Here is a 22,333-nt window from a genome sequence, read left to right on the forward strand (position 1 = left end):
TAAATCAGGCACGGACATAGGTAGCGCTGATCGTGCTCACAAGAAAAAGACACCCAACCAAAAATTAATCCCATCAAAACAAGGTAGGAGTATTCTGAGGACCCGATTGAATTAAAATTTGCTTTTTTGGCAGCCAGCCCCTATTTCAGTACCTCCTTCTCTGCCCTTTGCTACTGCCTTTGTTGTACCCGTCGCTTAATATTTCCTTTTGTCTTGCAGGGAACTGAGCGATAGCACCACGTACACATACCAGGTCATCATTGTTTCCGGGACGGAGGAGAGCGAGCCTTCCCCCGCGCTCGTGTATATCTCTGGAAGTGGATACTGTGGAGATGGGATTATCCAAATGTAAGTCTGGAGCGAGCAAACAGATAAATCTGAGCACATCTCCTCAGCCAGAAGCTGAGACTAGAAAGGAATTGATGACCTCTGATGTCTCCTTAGTTTAGCCCGGCTCTCATCTGTAGATAATGACTCATGTGCTCGATGATTACCAGGATGATGACATTTAATTGGAACTTAGGCCCTGCTATCCTGGCACCAGTAGATACAGACAGAGATACAGATAATGGAGTCCAGACAGCAGGATCGATATGAAAGTACGCTATATGCTGTTTATGCTGTTTGTTCGCGTATCTGTATCTTTATACATGTATATGACATTTCCTATATGACGCTGAAGTAAGTGCTGGAAATATTCACGCAGCCTTTGATGCTGTCCCGCCACATGGTGGGCCAGGTTCCTGGTGCAACCTCTCGTTTGCCTGACCACCGGAGCTGGGATGCATTTGGAGGTGATAGATTTGGCCTCTGAGGGGGAGTGCTGGGAATTGCATGTTCTCAATCAGCTCCTCCCTCTCTCCGGCTGCCAATCCCCAGGCCACGGAAAATGTAAAACAATCATTCACAACTATGTTAGGGCTTATTCTTCTACTATGTTGGCCCTTAAGGCCACCTGCTTCCAAGCTTCCTGGCATTAGATAATTTAATTATTTAAACAATGGAAGTAACAACAAGCAAGTGCTTAATCCAGCCAGTATTATTTTCTTGAAATAATGCTGATCAGCAATCACATAGTACAACTCTGTCAGATGATATACCTGGCAGCAAGAATTTACAGGATGAGGCCCAACAGGCAGGGAAATCAAAGAGAACAACCAAACGACATATGAATCCAGGGCAGTCTTGGAGAGAGAGGTGGAGAAAGACAGATTAATTTTGCTTTCCATAACTTTTCTCCTACTGTTATGTTTGCACATTCCTCAAGCATCACTTGTGGCTTTGCAGCAAGCGTCGAACAATAGCTGAGCTGCCTCAGGAGCGAGCAGGAACCAGGCTGTGTCACAGCTCGGTTGGTTGTGGCCCCACTTGCAGCTGTGGCAGCCCCTTTCTCAGCTGGTTCACACTCTTCTCCCCACACGCTGCTGCAACCACACGGGCTGGCGCAAGGCAGGACCCCGTCCCCATCACCACCTCCTCCCTGTGGACTGCTCTCCTCCCAGTGCTGTCACCTGGAACAGCCCAGCGCCAGGCTTCATGCCTTGTTATTCCCATGCTGGGGTCACAGTCTGGCCCTTCCAAATTTAACACAAAGAGTTTCAGAGATTCCTGTTCTCTTTTTTCCCCACCTGCTGAGTTGCAGCCACACCAGCTATGAAGGAAGTTGCTCATATCCTCATCAGAGAACAGCAAGTGGTATCCACATGTGCAGGAGAGAAGTGGCCAGGCAAGCTTGTGAACCAGGAATGATGAAAGTCAGGGCTGGAGGAGAAAGGGAGAGGTATTTTAAGGGTCGGCACACAAAGCCGCTGTACTGGGTTTCAGGGCTGTGGGGTTCTGCAGAGGGGGTGCAGCAATTGTTGGGATGATGCCATTTGCCATCTGACTCTTTTTTGCATATGTGTGCCCTGCCTACAGAGACTTGGGGGAAGAATGCGATGATATGAATAAGATCAACGGTGATGGCTGCTCCCTATTCTGCCTGCAGGAGTTATCCTTCAATTGCATCGGTGAGTCTGGCTCAGAGCCCTTCCGCTCACGGTGGGCAACAACTCTACACAGAACGTATGGGAAAAAATCAACAGTATTTTCAGCATTTCCAGCTGAAGAGTTGTCATGGAAGAGAGAAAAAAAGGTGGAATTTGTAGGTTTGAAAGGCGAACATATCTTCCCAGCTTCTGGTCATTTGGATGGGAAATTGGTTCTGCTGGCTTTGAAACAGGCTAGGACTTAAGGCTAAGTCAGCCATTGTGGGACTGATCCAAAGCCCATTGAAGTCAGTGGGTGGTTTTCCACTGGCTTCAATAGGCTTTAGATCTGGCTACGTGAGAAGACATGAACTGATTTTTTTCTGGTAAACAGGAGGAGGAGTGAAAGGGGAAGGGACTGAGACCAGAAGCAAGTCCAGCTGAGGTCACACCTCCTTTGAGTTGCAAATCAATATCTGAGGATCAAAGGTCTAGCTAATCCCCTTTTTCAGAGGTGAAAACTACTTAATCAGATTTCATTTGCAAGCCTGGTTTGCTCTGATTAGCAAAACCTGTAAGCACAATGGCCGGAAGATGCTCGAGCTATCCGGGATAGCAGGGCTGCAGTTGCGAGCTTTACATATTTATTAAACTCTCTAGGAATGCTGGGGGCAGAGGAGGGAAATGGAGACCAATTTACTCTGCACCGTCTGTGGGGTAGCCCTACGTTGTGGGATTGCATTTCCCAAACAGGGCCCAGCCAGGTCTGGGGAAGGGTGAAACGCGCAGAGCTTCTGAAACCCAAGTTAATGTTTATAAAGGGTGGGCTTTTTCTCAAGAGATTACGAGATTCCTTATCTGGACCGACCAAGCAAATACTCCGTCCCATCTAGCGATCCCGTGCCTTCATCTCAGGGCATCAGTCCTAAGCAGATAATTTAACGTTGGCAAGACTGAAATTTGCTCTTTTTGGCAAACGGATGGTTATCTCTTGTGCTTGGAGCAACATATAAAGGACCTCACAGGCACCGCGTTTCCCTTGGGTGGTAAGCTGGGGGCTGCTTGTGTCATCGCAATAGCTACGTTTTTACTTCAGCATCCCACACTGTGGGACTTGAGGCCTGATTTGGTGATGTACTTATTTACATATTTACATATGTAAATTGCTGCATTGAAACCTGAGGGTGTTTATGGTCAAGGCTAATTGTGACTATTGGTGGTCTTGAAGTTACATTTCGGTTTGGAGTTACTTGCTGCCTTGGAGCCTCAAGCACTGAAAGATATTAGTCATAATATTTTGAAAGTGATATAAACATTTATGCAAATGTTTTGGGTTCTCCAGAAGTCAGGCGTGATGGGAGGCTGGGTCCAGCAAGGGTTTGGGTTGGAGCTGTATGATTGCATCTGTATCACCCTCAGCTACAGCTCAGCAGCAGCTCAGAGCTCCTTGGCCCAGCTCTGTACTTTGGCCACTGCCCAGCATTACGTTAGGAGATGACACGGGTCCTCCCCTGTCTACACTGTTTCTCAAGGAAAGTGGGCTGTGTGGGCTGGGCAGGAACTGCATCATGATCCAAATAAGTCCATGGACAGGACTAAGAGCGGGGTGTCCCAAGGCTTGGACCACGCAGCGGTGTCCTGCCAGCTGAGTGCAGGAGCCTGCTTCATACTTGGTGTCATCTCTGGTGTCAGCAACCGGGCTGCTTAAGAGTGTGGAAGAAGCCTGTCTGACAGCAATATGGTTAGAAAAGGAAGCAACTAAAACATACAGATGGATTTTTCTACACCGTTACAGAGGAAGTGATTTTTGAGATTTGCTTGTGTTGAAAAGGAAAGGGGAATTCCAGAGGTAAAAAGTTGTTTGTTTGTCATGGGCTTTGGAAGTTCGTGGTTTTGCGCAGGTCCTGGATTACAAAAGCAAATGAAATCAAATTCAGTTGTTTATGAAATACCGAAGATGGGGATTCACTTAGGTGAATCAAATTAACTGAATCAGTGGAAAGGTGCATGGACCCAGACCTTAGAAAATGTCTAGTTGTGTGACTTTGCAGTTGTGGTGGTGCTGCTGGTGTGGCGGTGATGGCCTCAGTGTGCGCGCGGGGTCTGCAAGGGTGGATCAGGGTGTTTTAGGGCAAGCACTGCCTTCATCAAATCCCTTGGAGAGGTTCAGAGAAGGTAAAACCTGTGAAATACCCCGTTGGCTTTTATGGGTGCTGGACCACCAAGAAGTAGGACATCAAGAGCTAGAGAGAAACTAATCTTCTAGACAAATGAAAGATACAAACTTGTATTCTGTTTTAACATATCAAGCATGAAAATCCCACACAAAAACATAAAGACGTTGGGGAATCAAGTGACTGTACATATTAAATAATAAATAACAATTAAACAAAGCAGAAATTCATCATTCTCCATAATCTAATAATATCAGACCGGATCCTCTGCCTTTAGCCCAACAAAAGTCTTCTTTGAGACTGGTGGGGTGTTTTCTTGGAAAATACAGAATGCTTGGGTCCCTCTTTGAGGAGCACAGAAAAAATAAGTGTAATTTATTTCCATGTTTACAAGGCTAACACATGTTATAATCCTGTAGGACAACAAGTAATTATTTCAGACAGTGTTATTTTTGCAGTGATGTTCTTGTTGTATTATGTAGCTCTTCAGAGCCCCGGGAATCACTCCCCTTCAGCAAAGAATTCAGCGAGCCTCAAACACATGTTCAGAGGCTTTGCTGAATTGGGGGCCTCAAGGTTTGATCTTGGGAATGCTTCCTTCCAGGCACGTCTCTGAACTACCACGAGGCATTCTTTAGACCTCAGCAAATCTAACCACAACAGTGAACGCAATGCTTGTCACAAATTGTCTGCAGGGTTGGGTCCCACACGGCTGAAAATAATCACTAAACATTTTGTTGGCTGAAGGGGCGTCGTTGCGGGGCGGGGGGTGGGCTCCGTAGCAGGAGGTTCGATAGCAAAACCTTGGGCTTCTTCCTTCCAAAGCAGAGACCACGCAAGTCACCTCACTTGGCAGAAGAGAAGTACAACAGAGCCTGCAAACACCAAGCTTTAGATTTAGAGCCGTGAATCACAGAATAATTTAGGTTGGAAGGAGTCTCTGGAGGTCTCCGGTCCGAAGAGGGCCAACTTCAAAGTTAGATCTAGCTTCAAATTTGGAGCTCGTTGCTCAGGGCTGTGTCCAGCTGTGTTCTGGCTGTCTCCAAGGATGGAGGCAGCCTGTTTGCAGGTGTCCCTCTGCCTCTCCTGCTCCCTTTGCCTTTTAGGATATGGAGGGTTATGGTTTTTTTTAATTGGGCCAACTTTCCTTGGAATAAATGGCACAAGGCTCTCAAGACACTTTGCGCTAGTGCCTGTAATAAAATTAGACTCTCTTTTTTTTTGTTTTCTCGGTTTTGTTTTCCCTCCTCTTTTCCTCTCTAATCAGATAACAGTGGATCAATCTGCTCTGCCACGGCAGGAGGGGCGCGGGGGAAGGAAGGAGGGAGGCAGGGAAGAAAACTGTGTGGTCTTACTGTCAGGCTGTCCTGGCCTTCGCTGAACACAAAGCCGAGTAACAGAAAACAGATAAGATTAATAGCGTTTTCTTCCTGCAACATGCTGAAGAGCGACAGTGAGATTAATTAATTAATTAATGAAAGCATCTGGCAGTGCTCCTTTTTTAAGTTCTGCGGTCCGCTCACCCTTCCCCATCCTGAAATTTATCATCTCTGACTTTTTTTCCCCCCTGCTTTGCGTCGCGGATTTTGCATATTTTCTCTCCTCCGCACAAGATTCGGTCCCGTGGGGAAAGTTCCACTTTTGCCTTTTGGTTTGTAGGAGAGATGGGGGAATCGCAGTCGTGTCCGCTGTGACTGATGCACCCTCTCCTACCTCCTGGCTGCGTTTCTTTCACCTTGCTCTTGATTACTCCCGGGACAACCGATTTTTTTGCGATTACTGGGGATCTCGGCCAAGTTCAAGCCGATGTGTCCTGTGTAAAACAGGCCCCGCTCGCAAGAGTTATGATTTGCGGTTGTGGGAACCCAGAGCTTTCTAGGACTCGATCCATTCCCACCGGACGGATGAGAAATGGGTGTCTAACAAGCAGCTGAGCACCTTGTCCTTGCTCTGCGCCCTCCCACACACCAACCTTGTACACAGGCATCTAGATATATGTGCGGACATTGAAAAAGAGCGCCGCTTTCATTTGCATTCCTTTTGTTGAGTGTGATGTGCATTATGCATTGATTTAGCTCGCCAGCGCTGAAGAAAGCGAAGGATATAATAAAAAAGATGCAGAGATCAATAAAAAAGAAAGGAGGGGGAGAGGAGGCAATATGAAAAGAGATGAGTAAAGACTGATAGACACATTGAAACACAGCTGGGAAGTAGCTTCAGAACTTCTATCTACCCTTAAGTTTGCCTGGTAATTTATGGGGTTTTCAGTCGCATCTTATTGGTGTTATTATCGCTGCGCTTTTCCTCCTTTGCTTAGAAGGGACTCTTCGCTGAAGCCTTTTTACAGCGAAGCAGGGCAGCGCTTCCGCTGACTTCCACGTGCGAGTGGTCCCACCGAAGAGCGTGCGTGTCTCAGGTTAGACACGCATCTCCGGGGTTTGTTGGATCCAGGGCCTCAGGGAGGTAAAACACAAAGAAAAGGCACAGAGTAGAGGAAAAGAGAAAATAAATATATCTAGCTCTTGAATTTACCACCGATTTCTGGCACGCTTGAAGCATTAGTCACCAGTGGTTGTTCGGGGAGAAGTATGATTTTAATTTGACAATGATCCTTAAACACCTTTCCTTTTGCTCCTGCTTGGCCTCAAATGTGTTTTGCTACCTTACAAATCTGGATCTGTCCTTCTCCTCCTCTGAGGCCTCTCCCTCCAGCTGTGAGCCTTACCTTTGTGGGAGCTCTATCCTTTACCTCTCCCATTATCCATAAATTAAGCATAGCACTTTCCCCTAATCTTATTGTTTGGCGGGCTGCATTGCATTCAGGGAAATGATTAATATTCATGAGCTTGCTATCTCTGTTTGGTGCATAATCCTCTGGGGAAATTGCAGTGTTAAATGAGTGACACAAACCTAATTTTATATGTCCTTTCTTTCCTTTCTTTCTTTTTTCTTTTTTTTTCCCCTTTCTGACAGAGGAGTAATGTGCTTAAAATAAATTGATGGATGACCATCCATATTCATTGTGGGCTTTGAGAGCGCGCCCCGCTCCCATCCTCTCCCCCTCCCCTCCGCAGACCCCTGCCCAGGAACGCGGCTTTGACTGCCGAAGCCGTGGCCCCACACGGCAGCTAATGGCGATTTCGCCTTCTTTCACCAGCGTTAAATAGGCCTTGGCTGACCCCGCCGAGGGCTTTCAGCAGAACAACAGCATGGGAGAAACCGAGCCATCTTGCAAGAGAAACCCAGCATCTCACGGGGCATCTGTAAGACTAAAGCATTGAACAAGGAGCTTGGGAAAGAGTATCGCTGTTGATAAAGAAGCTGAGGTTCTCTAGAAGAATTTCATAGCAAATAGCAATGAATTTACTGACCGGGGCCATTCAGATGATATTTGTGTGAGTCCTTCAGCTTAAGGCAAATACTTTGAAGCTGACTGTTTCCTGCAGCTCATGGGAGTGTGGCTACATGTTCTAAAACGTCTAAGCACTCATTTGGCAAGTTAATAATCACAGCATCGTCATAAAGTCTCTTAAAGTGATTTTCAGACTGTCATCATTAATAGTGCAATCTTAGCAGGGCCAGCTGAGCCGCAGAGCAGAGGGAGCAGGCATCTCAGGCAGCAAAATACAAAGGACAGACGCTTTTTTGTGGGGGAGAGTGTGGGCTGGAGTGGTATTTGCCTGCATTTTTCCCTAGGCCAGCAACTCCAGCCCAGCTCAATCCAGCTTTGGTGTTTAGGACACAGCTACAATGAGAGCCCAGCAGAAGAATGACTCCTCTGCTTGTTGCGTCCCTCACACATTACTCTCCATGGATCAGAGAGGCTTCCGCGTCTGGTCATGCTTCCCTCCTTAGAGCATCCCCTGTGACTCAAGAGCAACTCGCTGTGCTTAGAGAATGATGCTGAGCACAAGAGCTTCCCTTGCAATAACAGCCAACCACACGCACAACTAAGCAGTTTGTTCTCCTTGGTGAATGGCACCGCTGGGTTTTTTTCCCCGCGGGCTCCTTCCCAGCCTCCCAACACGTGGTGCAGGTGTGGAGAAGGGCCACGCTGGCCATGGCCGGCTTTCTCCTGGCCGGAGCGATTGCTGCCTTTTGTGGCAGAAGCTTCAAGACTTTCAGTCAAACAGTCTCCAATTTTAGCTAATAAACCTATGTAAGTCTGAGGGAATATTGAAATATCCTCAGCACCGCTTTTCTGATTTATCCAACCACCCAGGGAGGGAACCAGGATTCGGTGGGAAGAGGGCGCATGTTGTAGTGCTTTTATAACATGCCTGGTTGCCCGGGACTGGGGGAAGCCACATTGGCTCCCGTTGCCCGGCCGTAGAGCAGATAAGGTCTTACTACCACTGCCAGCGATGGAAAATATCCTTTCGCTTAAGTGACAAAGGCTCGTGTTCTTGGAGGTGAAATATCAAATTTCAATGCCGAGCTCTGCGAGGGAGTTGTAATTGTATCTGTCTGCAGCACGCAGATCAATTGCATAATTATTGTGCTCCGACCGCTATATCATACCGATGAGCCGAGTCACGCCAGACAAAGAACAAGCCCAGGAATGTATTTCCATGAAGCAGCTGAATTACCAGGGAGCCGCGCTCCGCAAATGCATTATGCCCGCCTGCTCAGTTCAGGAGATGCTCAGACACAATTGTCATATTCTACGGAAAAAAGCCTCCTGCGAGGCCCCTGGATGTTCCGCAGTAGATTGCAACACCGGCGTTGCCTTCATTTCCAAGGTGTCTGTTTTATTTCATTGAAGGAAAATGTCACAATTTATTGATATGCGACTTTGTTTGGAAAGGTCTGCCCGAGCTCTGTGTAATGGTTTTCCTCTTTTCAAATCAGAATATCCAGGAAGGAAAATAACTCGCGAATATTTTACTGTAGCAGGAAATATCTCTGTCTCTGGCTCCTTCAATATTAAAGAAGAGATTAGCAGATATCCTGGAAGCAGGCCATGTTATTCACTTTCTTCCCACTGAAGCCAAAGGTGAAACTCCCGTAGAAATAAATGGAGCAGGTTCTGCGGTTGCTCAGCTGCCGGGTTCATGTGATCTGCAGTGGAATTATTTCTCCTTTTGTGATAGAAACCTCTGGATACGTTTCTTCTCATCTGTGAACACAAACAGCAGTGCTGGAGATGCTGATTGAATGATGCGGTGGTAAAATCATGCTTCTGCAGAAGTTGCTGACTTTGGTGAGCCTGTGATTTGGTCCTCGCTGTGTCCGAAAAGGACTGAGCGCCTCTGGACAGACCTTCCAGGGGTTAAAATGTGAAGTTCACTCTGTTCCAAGAATTTGTTACTCTGAGACAATGCTGCTGCATTTTTGTCCCCCCTTTTTTTCTTCTTTTTTTTTTTTTTTTTTTTTTTCCCCTCGGACAAATAGTTATGTGGCACGAGGCTTGTTATAGTTGGAAACATCCCTAAGTAAACAGCTGAGCTTAAAAATACTCCTTTTTTTTTTTTTTTTTTTTTTGTCTGGCCTTTTAAAAAAATAGTAGTTATTGCACAAAAGAAGACTACGCTGATGCCAATCACTGGGTTCTAGCTGAAAACAGGAAGCCGCCCCGAGTGTCTGTCCCCAGCACTTTGACCATGGGCTCGGACATTAAAAGCCTCGTCGGAGGATGTGCCCTCTGCTATGAATTGGATCTCTTTATCGCCTTTTTTTTTTTTCCAATGAGGTGGAAGGCTGCCTGTCCCAGATAAGTGGATATCCTGCATGTCTGCTTCCTGATCTCTGCCAGACTTCATTCATTTCGCTGGTGATTTTCTAACCTGGGTTTGAGCAGGTGACTGTGACGGGGAGTTACCTGCTCATCCAGACCTGGTCTGGCAGGCGCTTCCCAGGGGCTCCCGAACTCCTCTGCCTTACCTTGTGCGTCCGTTACTTTCTGACCCCCAGAGGAGGGGCTTGTATCTCGAGACAAAAGGCTGCCTTTTGCCACCGTGCTTGGACAGGAGGAATGGAAGCAAGGAGAAATGGAATTTGCTTAATTTTTCTGGTGCAACACACAAGAGCCCCAAGATCATTTGGATCTCGAAGCCCAAGTGCAGTGGCGAGCAGACAAGGTCTTGCCAATCTGTTTCCCCAGCAAATCCGCCTTCTCCAGGTTGACAGCTGCCATGGAGCATTCAGGGATTCCCAGATGTCACAGAAATCTTCACTGAACCAGAGACTGCCTTTTCCCAAAGCAAGGGCAAGAGGCAGACTTTGGTTTGGCCCCAACATTTTTGTGCCTTCAGTAAGAACTTTGTCACGGAAAAGGAGCTTGGGCTGCCTGAATGAGTACAAGTTCCACGGGTTCAGCTCAGGATCCTTCAGCAGCTGTTGTCAGTCCCCCAGAGACGCTGTCTCCTGCTGCCAGGTGCTACGCCTGCAGACATTTTATTGTTCTAGATTTAAGCTGGATTTCCAGGCAACGGCTTTTTAATTTTTTGAAGACATTTTTCCTTGAGGACAAATCAGATTTCTTTCATGTTCCTTTCTTCCATATCTCCTTCAAATCGGATTCAACTGTGAAGTGAGAAGTCCACGGCGCTGATGAACATAGTCCATGGTGCAGGCCAAACGTGACTAGTACACCCCTGAGACCTTCACCTTCTCAGGGGCCTATACACCTCTGTGGAGACAAAAATTAGCTCACGTTACCGAGGCCCTGGATGCATTTCATGTCACAGTAGTTGAGAAGAGAGCGGAAAAGGCATTTTGCAGCATTATGGAAATAAAGATGTTAGCTACTGCTTCCTAGAAATATACCATTCCTGACACTCCCCAGCTTTGAGCCTGTAGGACTCTACGGATTTAACTGAACTGTGTTCACACCACTGTGGAAGGGGAAGAAACCTGTTAGTTTTTATTTTGCAAGGGCAATCGTAGGAAGAAACAATCTGGTCGTTCTTCACTTTGCTCATGAAAATGTAAAGCCTAACGTGTAACCTACTGAGCATCCACGGACGCAGTGAGAATCGGGAGTCAGAGCTGGTGCTCCAAACCTGAGGAAGGAAGAGCCTCTGCTTCTTTTGGCTGCCCACCCAGTGATGCACCACGTTTGGCTGTCATGGGTTGACGCCCTCGTCAGTCTCCTCACCGGTGTCTGGGAAGGATTCAAAGAAGTGCCCCTTTTTGCCATCACTCAGAAGTAGGAAGCTCATGGGCAAGAAAAGTCTTCCCTTGGGGAAGTCTTGGGGAGAAGAATCCCCAATGCTCCCCTCAAAGCATGGCATTGCACGCTGCAGAGTGGCATGTCAGTAGTAGGACTCGCAGATCTTCCTTAAAAGAAAACCAGGGTTGTAAAGCCCCTTTCCCCATCATTTTTCAAAGCACACAAAAGCGAGCAGGTACCGCATCTCTCAGCCTTTGTGCGAGGTGTCCTCCAGCCAGCGCTGGAGCCCGTGCTGCAATGGAGGGCAGGGCGCTGCGACCCTCCCGGGGTGGCACGGACGAAGGGCTCGTGACAGTGCAGTGCAGTAAGACTTTGTTAATCATTTAGGCAGTCTCCGTTTAATTCAGACATCTCAGTCTCTCCATTCGGTTCCTCCCTCGGGTTTTGCAGACTCCGAGCAGACAGATTTATTGGGGTCTTAAGCATAATCAGGAACAAATTAGCCTCTGTTAGGATCACACACTGGCCTGGATCACAGCTAGTCAAAGGCTGCCTTCCCATCCATGTGAGTATGAATTAAGTCATCGGATTGGAGTACGTCTTGAGTATTCTTTTATCCCAAACATATGATCTTATCAGAAGCCCATTACGTTTATCATCGCATTAGGAGGGAACATTTGGAGCCGGTGCAGGAGTATGTTGCTATATAAATGTTGTGCTTACTTCAGTGCCTGTCGTGAAAATAAGTCAGTGCTTCAGGAAGGCCAGGGAAACACTGTCTAAACACACGCGCCTAAAATTAGGCTGTGAGTTTCTGGGTATGTGTCTGCATCGGTGGGGATGTGTAAAGAGAGTGTACACGTGTTTGTGTGTCAGTGTTTCCGTCAGCGGGGGTGTGTAGCAGGATGCACTGGGGTGCCGGTGTTTCACTGTAAGTGTGTATCTGCCCGTGTTTGTAGGCTGAAGGTGGGGTCTTTTTAATATGGTAGGTCTTCTTTTCCTTTTCTTTTTTTCCCCTTTTTACAGAAATAAGCTTCTTTTCATAAAATGACATGGAAACTCTTTTCCAAAAATACATATTTTCATATGGTTGGGATTTGTTTGGGGGGATTTTTTGATTGCTGACTGCAGTCTTTGCAGAGCCAAATATTTCTCAGAGATTTCTGCTGAGACTCTCGCTCAAACTGGGACATAGTCCTCTGAGGCGGGTGAGCCGCTTTGCTCTATCCCGCTGTTCTTGGGCACAGCGGAGAGCTTGCCAACACTTTCATACATCTCTGCAGAGCGGAACAGGAGGTAGAATCATAGAATGGTTCAGGTTAGAAGGGACCTTAAAGCCCATCTAGTTCCACCCCCTGCCCTGGGCAGGGACACCTCCCGCCAGCCCAGGCTGCTCCAAGCCCCGTCCAACCTGGCCTTGAACCCCTCCAGGGATGGGGCAGCCACAGCTTCTCTGGGCAACCTGGGCCAGGGGCTCACCGCCCTCACAGCAAAGAATTTCTAAGGTGAGGGAACCAAGAACTTGTCTCCATGGCCATCGCAGTTACACGCTGGCTCTGCCCCTTCCTTGAGCTGGCCAGACAGGGAGCGTGTCTCCGAATGAGCCACACTGGCGTAGCACTGTGCCACCATTAATAATCCCTGCAGAGAAACAAGGTACGTTACAGGGATGTCCAAACTAGGGCTCTCGGGGCTTGGACAGTTCATGAGCAGTTCAAGCACGTGTTCCCGGCTGGGTCGCTATGAGATGAGGAGTAGCAGGGCCCTGCTGGCATCGGGGCTGTTGGGCAATCCGGCCATGGGAGGAGGCAAGGCAGCGGGGCCGCTGGGGCCAGCACTGCTGGGTTGCCTTAGGGCCCATCTGCACATCCACCCGAGTAATGGGACACCCCAGGGAGCCATTGTCATCTTTTGTCTGTGAAGCGCTCTCCCAAGCGCTCCTCCTCCCAGCTCTTCGAGGTGTGTGGTATATGTTTGGTGGCTCCCAGCCATATGAAGATTTTAAGATGTGACATGTAGGGTCAAGAAGTTTGGCCACCCCGGGAATATTCTCTGCGCTCATACAGCTGAATGGCTTCCAGATTCGTGCTGGCTCCTTTTCGCCAGCTCAGAGTACTGGCCCAGCAAATACACAGTTCGCCACACTCATCCACGTACGCAAGTTGGCTGCAGAGGTCGTGATGAAATGAAACCATAATGACATTCTTCCCTGATAGACTTCTCCATTCTTTCAAGCTCACACTCTCTTAAGGACCTGGAATTTTGCACAGGGGATTGGGAGGAAGGGAGGGGGAAAGGAGTGAAAGTCATTAAATAATTGAATTGCAATAAACTGATTTTTTTCTGGCTCATGATGGTATTTCACTGTGTAAACTAGGAGGAAAAATAAACAGGGGATTTAGTAGTTTGGAAGTAGCTCAAAATTGAGCAGCCGTTGGATTTTCTGACACCTAGCTTGAGATAGTCCAATGCTACCGACAGGACTCTCCTTAGGGATCGTTTCCATCAGTCCAGCTAGCAGCTCTGGCTAATTTCCTACCGTTTTTTCAGCAGGCTTATTTGCCAGACAAAAATACAACAGGCTGTCAGAACTGGATACCTCTGGGGACTGGCAATGATAATACAATACAAAATAGGATACCAACAGGTCAAAGGTTTCCATTTCACAGAGTACTCTAATGACTGAAAGTCATTATTGCTATGCAGTCTGTTTGAAAAGAGTAGATGGATCTCAGTTCAGTTTTTAATGGGCCAGTGTTACAGAAACAACCTCAAAAATTTGGCATCTTTGTTGGCAGTCTCATTAGAGAAGCCACAGAATAAATGGACAAGGATAATAAAGTCTCCTGCTGCTTTTGATCCTTTCAGGTCAAATCTGAGTCATGTTGGTTGAAGCTCTGTGTGTATGTGGGAAGCTTACCCTCGCGCTATGTATACTCTATCTGCTCTTTGGATAAACAGCTCTGTTTGGCCCTTTGGTCACTACAACTGTGAACTTGGCAGTTTTCGCCATCCCTAAATTCACAGTTGCTGTTGTTGTTGTTGTTGTTTTGCAGATATCTTTTAAAAACAAAAAGGGAAACATTGTAGACCAGACCCTTTGTTGGCATTTTTCCGTCCAAGTTGGTGGAATTATGCCAACACCCACGTTGTCTCTCTATGTATTTTCTAGCTCTGCTTTCTTCTTTTTCCGTCCTTTTAAATGGAGATAGATGAAAATAAGCAGAAAATCTCTTACATTAGGAAATACCTTAGGGGAGATGCCCAATACAAAAGTTGACTATTGTTGCTTGGCTTTCTTAAAATCACCTTGCTGTTGACTAGAAGTGACCAATGCTTTTACATCCCAGTGACCCGGTCCAGCAGAAACACGACCACTGAAGTTATCAGGTCCTAGCAACTAGATTGCAGATGTGTAGCCAGTCCTTTGTGATTTCTCTTCTCTGCTTTCTCCTGGCAGATGAACCCAGCAGGTGCTATTTCCACGATGGTGATGGAGTATGTGAGGAATTTGAGCAAATGACCAGCATCAAAGACTGTGGCGTTTACACTCCCAAAGGCTTCCTCGATCAGTGGGCTTCCAACGTCTCTGTCTCGCATCACAGTGACCAGCAGTGTCCAGGATGGGTGGTCATCGGTCAGCCAGCAGCAACCCAGGTAAGGACAGCATACTGCCTTTCCTCTCTTGGAAAGCAAAGCCCAGCAAGGAGCAACGTTCATGAGCACAGCTAGATGGTCAGTGTTCATGTGTGATGTTACCCCTGCCTGTTAACTCACTGCTTCACCAAGGAAGGCTCCTGACAGCAGTTTCCCTCTTTCTGAGCCTGCTTAGTAGTGATGAGTCGAAATTCAGTTCCAGTCATCCAACTGAAAACTGGCTGAAGTTGTGACCTGCTTCATTCAATAAGCTGTGCAGGAGTCACCCCCTAAAAGACCAGACAGGCTCTCTGCAGCTAGCACAGGGTTCTGTCTCGTGGCTATGAGTTCTGAAGGCTAATGCCGAATAATACAAAAGAGTGTTCTTTCTTTTTTAATAGTTTTGTGTTTTCTGTCTCCCAGTTTCATAAAAGCACCCTATTGTTCTATTCTGAGAAGGGTCCCGTCCATTCCCAAAGCCATTCATTAGCTTTAACCCCCTTCTTACATGTCTCCTTTGTAACATAAATAGTTCCAGTTACCATAACTTCACATTCTGCCTTCCTGAGAGAATTAGATCCAAGAGAGTTCAGAAAGGCATTAGAGAAATTCCTGGAAAACAGAGCTGTCCATGATGCAGATGCAGCAGTCCAAATGCAACCCACTGACTCAGGAAAGCCCGTATTGCTTTTTGTTGGGTTTTTAGAGGAAACAGCAAGGAAAGAATCATTATATGGAAGAGCTACTTCATATATTCCTCCTTCAGCATCCACCATCGTCCCTTGCTAGACATAGAGCAGTGGATTAGGTGGACTTTTGGTTTGATGCAGCAAAGTTGTTCTTGCAATCTAATTATCTGGGAGGTGTCTTGAGCGGGCAGTGCCGAGAGGAATGCCGTGTCACAGATATGACAAGCAGATTTCTCCGTGAATAGTAAACGCTGAGCATTTCCAGTTGGCTTGCAAGAGAAAACATCTTTATCCAAGAGACTTGGCCTTGTTCACATTGCACAAGTCTGTAACAAATTAATGACCAGGTCAGTTTTAAATGCACAAAGCGTGGTTAGCTGGCATGGTACCAAGACAGAATCCCGAGCCCAGTATTGCCTTTTTGTCATGGTCTCATTTATTATTTCACACTGTAAAAGGAACTTTCCTCTGGACCCCTACCAGTGCCTTCGTAACTTCTTTTTTCTTCAAGCTCCCTGGGCTGTAGTACAGTCCAAAGCCCATGGTCTCCAGTTCAGGTGCTGCTCTCGCTGTATGTCCCCAAACGCTCTGTCCCTGTGTATCTGCTACGGAGAACTGCCCTGATTTCCTCCTGATGCGCTGGTAGAAACGCAGCCCCGCCATGGGGAGGTAACATATGGTCCTGTGGTGGAAGAGACACCACCAGGCGCACACACAGCAGAAAGCCCTGCAGTGTAGCCACAACTCGGGCGTGTTTGTTGTACCCAGATGAGATGAAGTTGTCACAGCCTTGTTAAAAAAAAAAAAAGAAAGGGGGGGGGGGACGCAAAAAAGCGCTGTTGTATTTATAGGCAGAGCGCTAGCATATCACACACTGGCAGAGTGAATGGGAACATGCCTCCTGTTATTGCCTGGCCCCTGGGGAGATAACAGTGTGCTATTTACTTCCAGCAAAAGGAATTTTTGCTTTAGCTCAGCTGGTCCTATTACACCAGTTTGAGTGCATGGGGTTCATTGACCTTTTTAATCATATATGTTGAGAAAGTCTTTGTTTTCCCCAGGAACAAGACAGCCCCGGCGGCTTGTGAAAGCACCTGACTTGTCACTCCGGAGAGGTTAGGTGGGGCAGCAGGTCATCAGTCTGTTAGCTAGCGGAGATGAAAATTAACCTAAGATCTCCTCTAATCACTGCGTGTAATGATCACTGGTGTGTAAACATGTTTGGCTTCATTATCTGCACAAGCATTGAGCCTTAGGGGTTTTTTGTATTGATGAAAGGAGCACCTTTCCTCACCCAGATATCTTTCAGAGTAGGTTGTGTGCTTGCTGGTGTTGTGCAAACTTTTCGTGTTGTTGCTGGGTAGTTTCCCGATTAATCAGAGTGGCATTTGTGTTGGCTTCTCATCAAGAATGCCATGAAAGATATGTTTGAGTGCAGTGCACAGCAATATACAGAATCCATAAGGTGCCTGTTTGTTAGCCATCCCCATTTCTTGTAATTGCCCCAGCGCTCTCAAGGTGCTTTAAAGCATTTTAAGCGTGTCCTTCGTGATTTAAAATGTTTCTCATCCTTAGATATCTCAACACCCGTTGCCCTGCATGACTGTCATAGCTTTGTCTAGGCTGTTTCTGAGGAGTAGGCGTCGCAGGTTGGTTTGTTATTGTGCTATTTCTCAGCAATATCTGCCTGCGTGCGCTTGTTTACCGTTGGGGGATTGTTTATGAGCACAAGCTGGAGGACGCTTTCTTATTATTGTAGGGTTGCTTCTGCGAACTGACCATCCCACACCTGCTCAGTGCACCTAAGACATTGCCCGTTGCTGCAGGGTTGGTTGTTCCTTAGAAGTAGGGTGCCCACACTTGCTTATTGACTTGAGGTGGATCTTACGTGCTGGTTCCTTTTCTTGTTAGTATGAGGCTGCTGAATGGCAACGTACTAAGGGAGAAAAAAAAAAAGTTCACAGTATAAGATTTGTTTTGAACAACAAAATGCTTACAAAGAATGACACAGTCTTGGCGAAGAGATACACATTTGAAAAATGCAAAGGTCAAACAGCCCCCCCCCCCCCTTAAACAATCGCTCTTTCTGCAGAAGCAAGACTGATAGACAGCCACTTCTACTTTCCTGGCAGCCGCTCCTCAGCGCTGATTAAGAAATATTCTCAGTACTGACAGCATCATATTTAGAGCCAAAGAGGACCAGTCAGCAACATTGCACCAGCACAGAAATGCGAGCACCGATGCAGGGTATTTTTACAGTTTGATTTCTAACCTGGCGTCCTCCACAGATCGTGAAGCAGACGCTGCTCAGTACCTGTTGTCGGCTGCAGGAGGAATTCAGCAATGTGGGCTTTGCACACTCTTGGGCTGCTCTTTTCCCTCCCGCTCTTGCTGTGAGTTTGTAAACAGCCTCTCCTTGCCATCCACTGTCTGTGAAATATTATCAGTGTTGATGTACTGGTTGTGTGGGGTTTTCTACAGCACTGTTTATTTCTCGGGGCCTTTCTTGTGCTAAAGATTATTGATGCTAGCATTAAGTCATCAGCTGGTGTATGCTGGCAAAGACTACAAAAAGGCAGTAGCACTGGGTAGATTTATACTGGCTGAAGGACAGATCCAGTAGGCATAAACAGACAGACAAAGGGTGCTTCGGCTCATCTCTTTTGTGAATAGCTGCAATTTTTTCTGTATTGGAAGTCCCCAGGGACTTACTTCCCTGACTGGTTTGTACTCAGCTAGGGTCAACCTCCTCATTACCAGCAGGGGGGTAGGACATGGCCTCCCGCCACCAAGTTAAGCACACCTGGGCAAGACATAAATGTAAAAAGCCAACTTGTGGCCTACCCGGACAATCCCTGTTGTATCGTCACCAGTGAAGCTGCATCGGTGAGGGCTGTTGAGTAGGAACATGCAGTGTGGATTAGGTCACTGTAAAAGGTTGGTTGCTGTGTAGGGTTCAAGAAACCAGGGTCTTGCAATGGCCTTAGTTGACTCAATCTCCATCCTCTTATTGCACACCAATTTTGTTTTGCCACCGTTTCCACTGGGTGAGTGCATTAGCTGATATGTTTTAGTGTCTCTTTCTGGAGTAGGGGGTACTGAGCAGGAAGGATCTGGATATTTCACTAAAGTGTCTGTTCTAGACAGGCGTGCGTCTGGAGGAACTCTCTGATAGGCCTGTTTTGGGAGGGTTGCTCTGTGGCTTGGGTGAGAGGAACAGAGGCAAATGAGTGCAGACCAACCATAGGAGGCTGGAGATCCCATTTCTCCTATCCTCTTGCTGGTGGCACTCCTGCTTTTGCAGAACTGATTTGTCTGTGGTTCTCCTTTGGGCCTTTATAGTAGAAAATTGTAAGAAGGGACTAATGGATCTTCTGGTGGCTTATTGCTGACCTTGTTACTCTTGTCACAGCAATGTGTGCTCAGGACTTGGAAGCTGGTGTGTGCATTGGTGATTTAGAGGGCCAGTCTCCAGTAGCTATGTCTTTTGTTGCATTTCCTCCCAGTTGTGCAGAAGTTGTTTAGACCAAGTAACTATATATATATGGTGTGCCTGGGAAGATCGTGGAATGGGTCCTCCTAGGAGCTATGCTAAGGCACATGGAGGATAAGGAGGTGATTGGAGACAGCCAGCATGGTTTCACCAAGGGTAAGTCCTGCCTCACCAACCTAGTGTCCTTCTGTGGTGGAGTGACTTCATCAGTGGACAAGGGCAGAGCTACAGATGTCATCTATCTCGACTTCTGTAAGGTCTTTGACAGGGTCCCCCACAACATCCTTCGCTCTAAATGGGGGAGATATGGATTTGGTGGGTGGACTCTTCAGCAGATGACGAAATGGTTGTATGGTGGCATCCAGAGGGTAGTGGTCAATGGCGCAGTGTCCACATGAAGATTGGTGATGAGTGGTATTGGGACCAGTACTGTTTAATACCTTCATCAATGACATAGACAGTGGGATCGAGTGCACCCTCAACAAGTTTGCAGACAACACCAAGCTGAGTGGTGCGGTTTACACGCTAGAGGGAAGGGATGCCACCCAGAGGGACCTGGACAGGCTTGAGAAGTGGGAAACTCATGAGGTTCAACAAGGCCAAATGCAGGGTCCTGTACCTGGGTTGGGGAAAGCCCCAGTATCAATACAGGCTGGGGGATGAAGGGATTGAGAGCAGCCCTGAGGAGAAGGACTTCGGGGTACTGGTGGATGAAAAGCTGGGCATGAGCTGACAATGTGCGCTCGCAACCCAGAAAGCCAACCGCATCCTGGGCTGCATCAAAAGAATTGTGACCAGCAGGGTGAGGGAGGGGATTCTGCCCCTCTGCTCCGCTCTGGTGAGACCCCACCTGGAGTGCTGCGTCCAGCTCTGGAGCCCTCAGTACAGGAAAGACATGGACCTGTTGGAGTGGGGCCGGAGGAGGCCACAAAAATGATCAGAGGAAACATTCACGGTCAGGTTGGACGGGGCTCTGAGCAACCTGGTCTAGTTGAAGATGTCCCTGCGCATGGCAGGGGCATTGGACTAGATAGCCTTTAAAGGTCCCTTCAAACCCAAACTATTCTATGATTCTAGTCTATATTTTTTTTCTCCCTATGCCGTTGTTTGAGTTTGGTTTTCCCCTTTACGGAAAAAGCCGCACAGCTCAGGCACAGTTAACCGAAAGGGGACTTTTTCCTGAGGCTGCTGGGCACAGACAGATCCTGGGATTCGTTTTCGTTCCCGTACTGACGAACACACCCTGTTCTCCTACGGGTACCCCACAGGGGCTGCTATGGAGTAAGAGGTTGTGGAAGAGGATTCTTATTACATCTTTCCCACAAACAGAGGCCCCCTCCTGCCCCTATTACAGTTCCCACAATTGCACTCATCCAGACTCACTCCAACAAACCTATTCTTCCACCAGTAGCAGAAAGATGTCTAGAATTGCAGTATGTCTGAAATTGCCCACAAAAGGAGAAGTCAGGAGCACAACAATATTCTGAATAGTAGAAGAAATAACGTGGTAGAGCAAGAGCTCCAAGAGTGGTAAGAGAGTACCGTAAGAAAGTTGAAGAGAAAGATTAAGAAGTTCCCTGCCACACTGTTTTATTCTGTCTAATAAATATAACGCTGAAGATAATTCCCCAAAGATCCAGCAAAGCCAACAAATAGAGTAATCTTGAACAGGAGTGGGAAGAGCGGAAACCTGCAACTTTTAATGGAGAAGCCATTCCTTTCCTTTGGGGTGATCTTGCTGAGAAGAGGGAGGGTGTCTGTCTGTCGGCTCTGCAAGTGGCCCTTTTTGAACTTCCCAATTCATGGCCAAGTCCTGTTGCTCTTCAACGGTAAGACTTTTGTTGTGGTTGGAGGGATAAAAAAAATCCCCATTTTTAATAAGATGATTTGCTTTGCAAATGTCTTTGTTATTTATGGCCAAGCCAGGCTTTGAACCGCTAATCTCTGGAGGATGAGGGCAGAATCCTACTAAGAAAAACCATTAATGGAGGAACCATGAGTGATCAGAGACCAGTTCTGGAAAAAGATGGACTGGACGCTGTGCACGGGCTGTCGCAAGAGGAATGTAGGTTTGCTGTACGCATCTGAGCTCATTTCCAGTACTGGCTCATCCACCAAAAGGCTTCATCTTAGGTTACACAGTCTCCAAGTCTAAAGTTAGTTCAAGGGGCTCCAAAACTTTGTCTTTGTTTAAGCCTTTCTCCGGATGCTACAGACCAGCCAATTTGGCCTTTTGCCTGAAGGCAGAACAGTTGCATCACGAACCTGGCCCTGACCATCAGGCAAATTCAAGCTCCTTCCTTGGCTTAAGTGGTGATATTTTTCATATTTTTTTCAATGTTCAGAGATTAATTAAAAGCTTTATCACAGCCACACTGCTTGGTTTCTGTTCCATTTAATGGAGGTGGAAACCAGAGCACAGAAAGGTAAAGCTACCGTTTGAGGATTAAACCTCAATATCCTTCAGAGATGTTGCAGGCACTGGGCATTATTGAGACTAGACTTCCCCAGGACAAGGAATTTTAGGAAATGTTCATATCTTGGATAAAGACAAAGCTGTTCAGGGCCTGTTCAGAGTCACTGTCTGGAAGCAGTGACCTGGAAGGGGTTTGGGGTCTTGAAATCCGCATTTTTGTGAATTAATTGGTTTTTATCCTAGCACAGTTCCAGTCTATGATTCTGTGATTCTATGACTGGAAAACCATCCCACCAACTCCTTGCTTTAGTGGCTGGAAACCTTGTCTCCCACTTGTCTTGCTGGGAAAGCTGGATTGTGCAACCTTTCTGCCAAAGGAACTCCACTGGTCCTTATTCATTGCTTTACCTCCTTGGAGGAGGTGGTCCATGTGAAGGGTCCACACCAAGGTGAGGGATGCTACAAAGACGTGTGCCAACAGCAGTGCCACGGCTCTTGCTCAGGAATGATCTCAGTGTTCTGGGGGAGGTCTCTGAAGCAAAATAAAATGAGAAATTGCGTTTCTAGGTAGGCTGGCTTGAAAAAGACTCAGTTGCAGAGAGATGGCTGAGAAAGAGTGTTACCCTTAAAGTCAATCCAGAGCTGGCTGGAGAAAAGGGGATGCTGCCCATCACCTGGCTGCCTGCTCCCTGCTTGGACAGACAGTGATTCCCCCCCCTCTCACCCCTCCATCCTCACGTCCTCCAGCGCTCCTCTGCTCCTGGCGGCAGTAAACCAGCAGACCCCACGGCTGACGTTGTAGCCTCTGGCTGATTTGTGTAAGGGGAGGACAGAGAGAACACAA

The 22,333-nt window shown here is 47.2% G+C and overlaps 1 protein-coding gene across 1 annotated transcript in view; it reads left to right on the plus strand.

The window, feature by feature from the left end:
* The window catches only part of PAPPA (pappalysin 1), a 186,277-nt gene that overhangs the window by 92,605 nt on the left and 71,339 nt on the right, over positions 1-22,333 (plus strand). Inside the window, exons 8-10 of the mRNA XM_074608689.1 lie at positions 220-348; positions 1,918-2,009; positions 14,716-14,912. Of these exons, the coding sequence (XP_074464790.1) occupies positions 220-348; positions 1,918-2,009; positions 14,716-14,912 (418 nt within the window). The remainder of the gene's footprint in view (positions 1-219; positions 349-1,917; positions 2,010-14,715; positions 14,913-22,333) is intronic.

Source organism: Larus michahellis, chromosome 15, assembly GCF_964199755.1.
Source record: "Larus michahellis chromosome 15, bLarMic1.1, whole genome shotgun sequence".
In the NCBI taxonomy this organism is placed as follows: Eukaryota; Metazoa; Chordata; class Aves; order Charadriiformes; family Laridae; genus Larus; species Larus michahellis.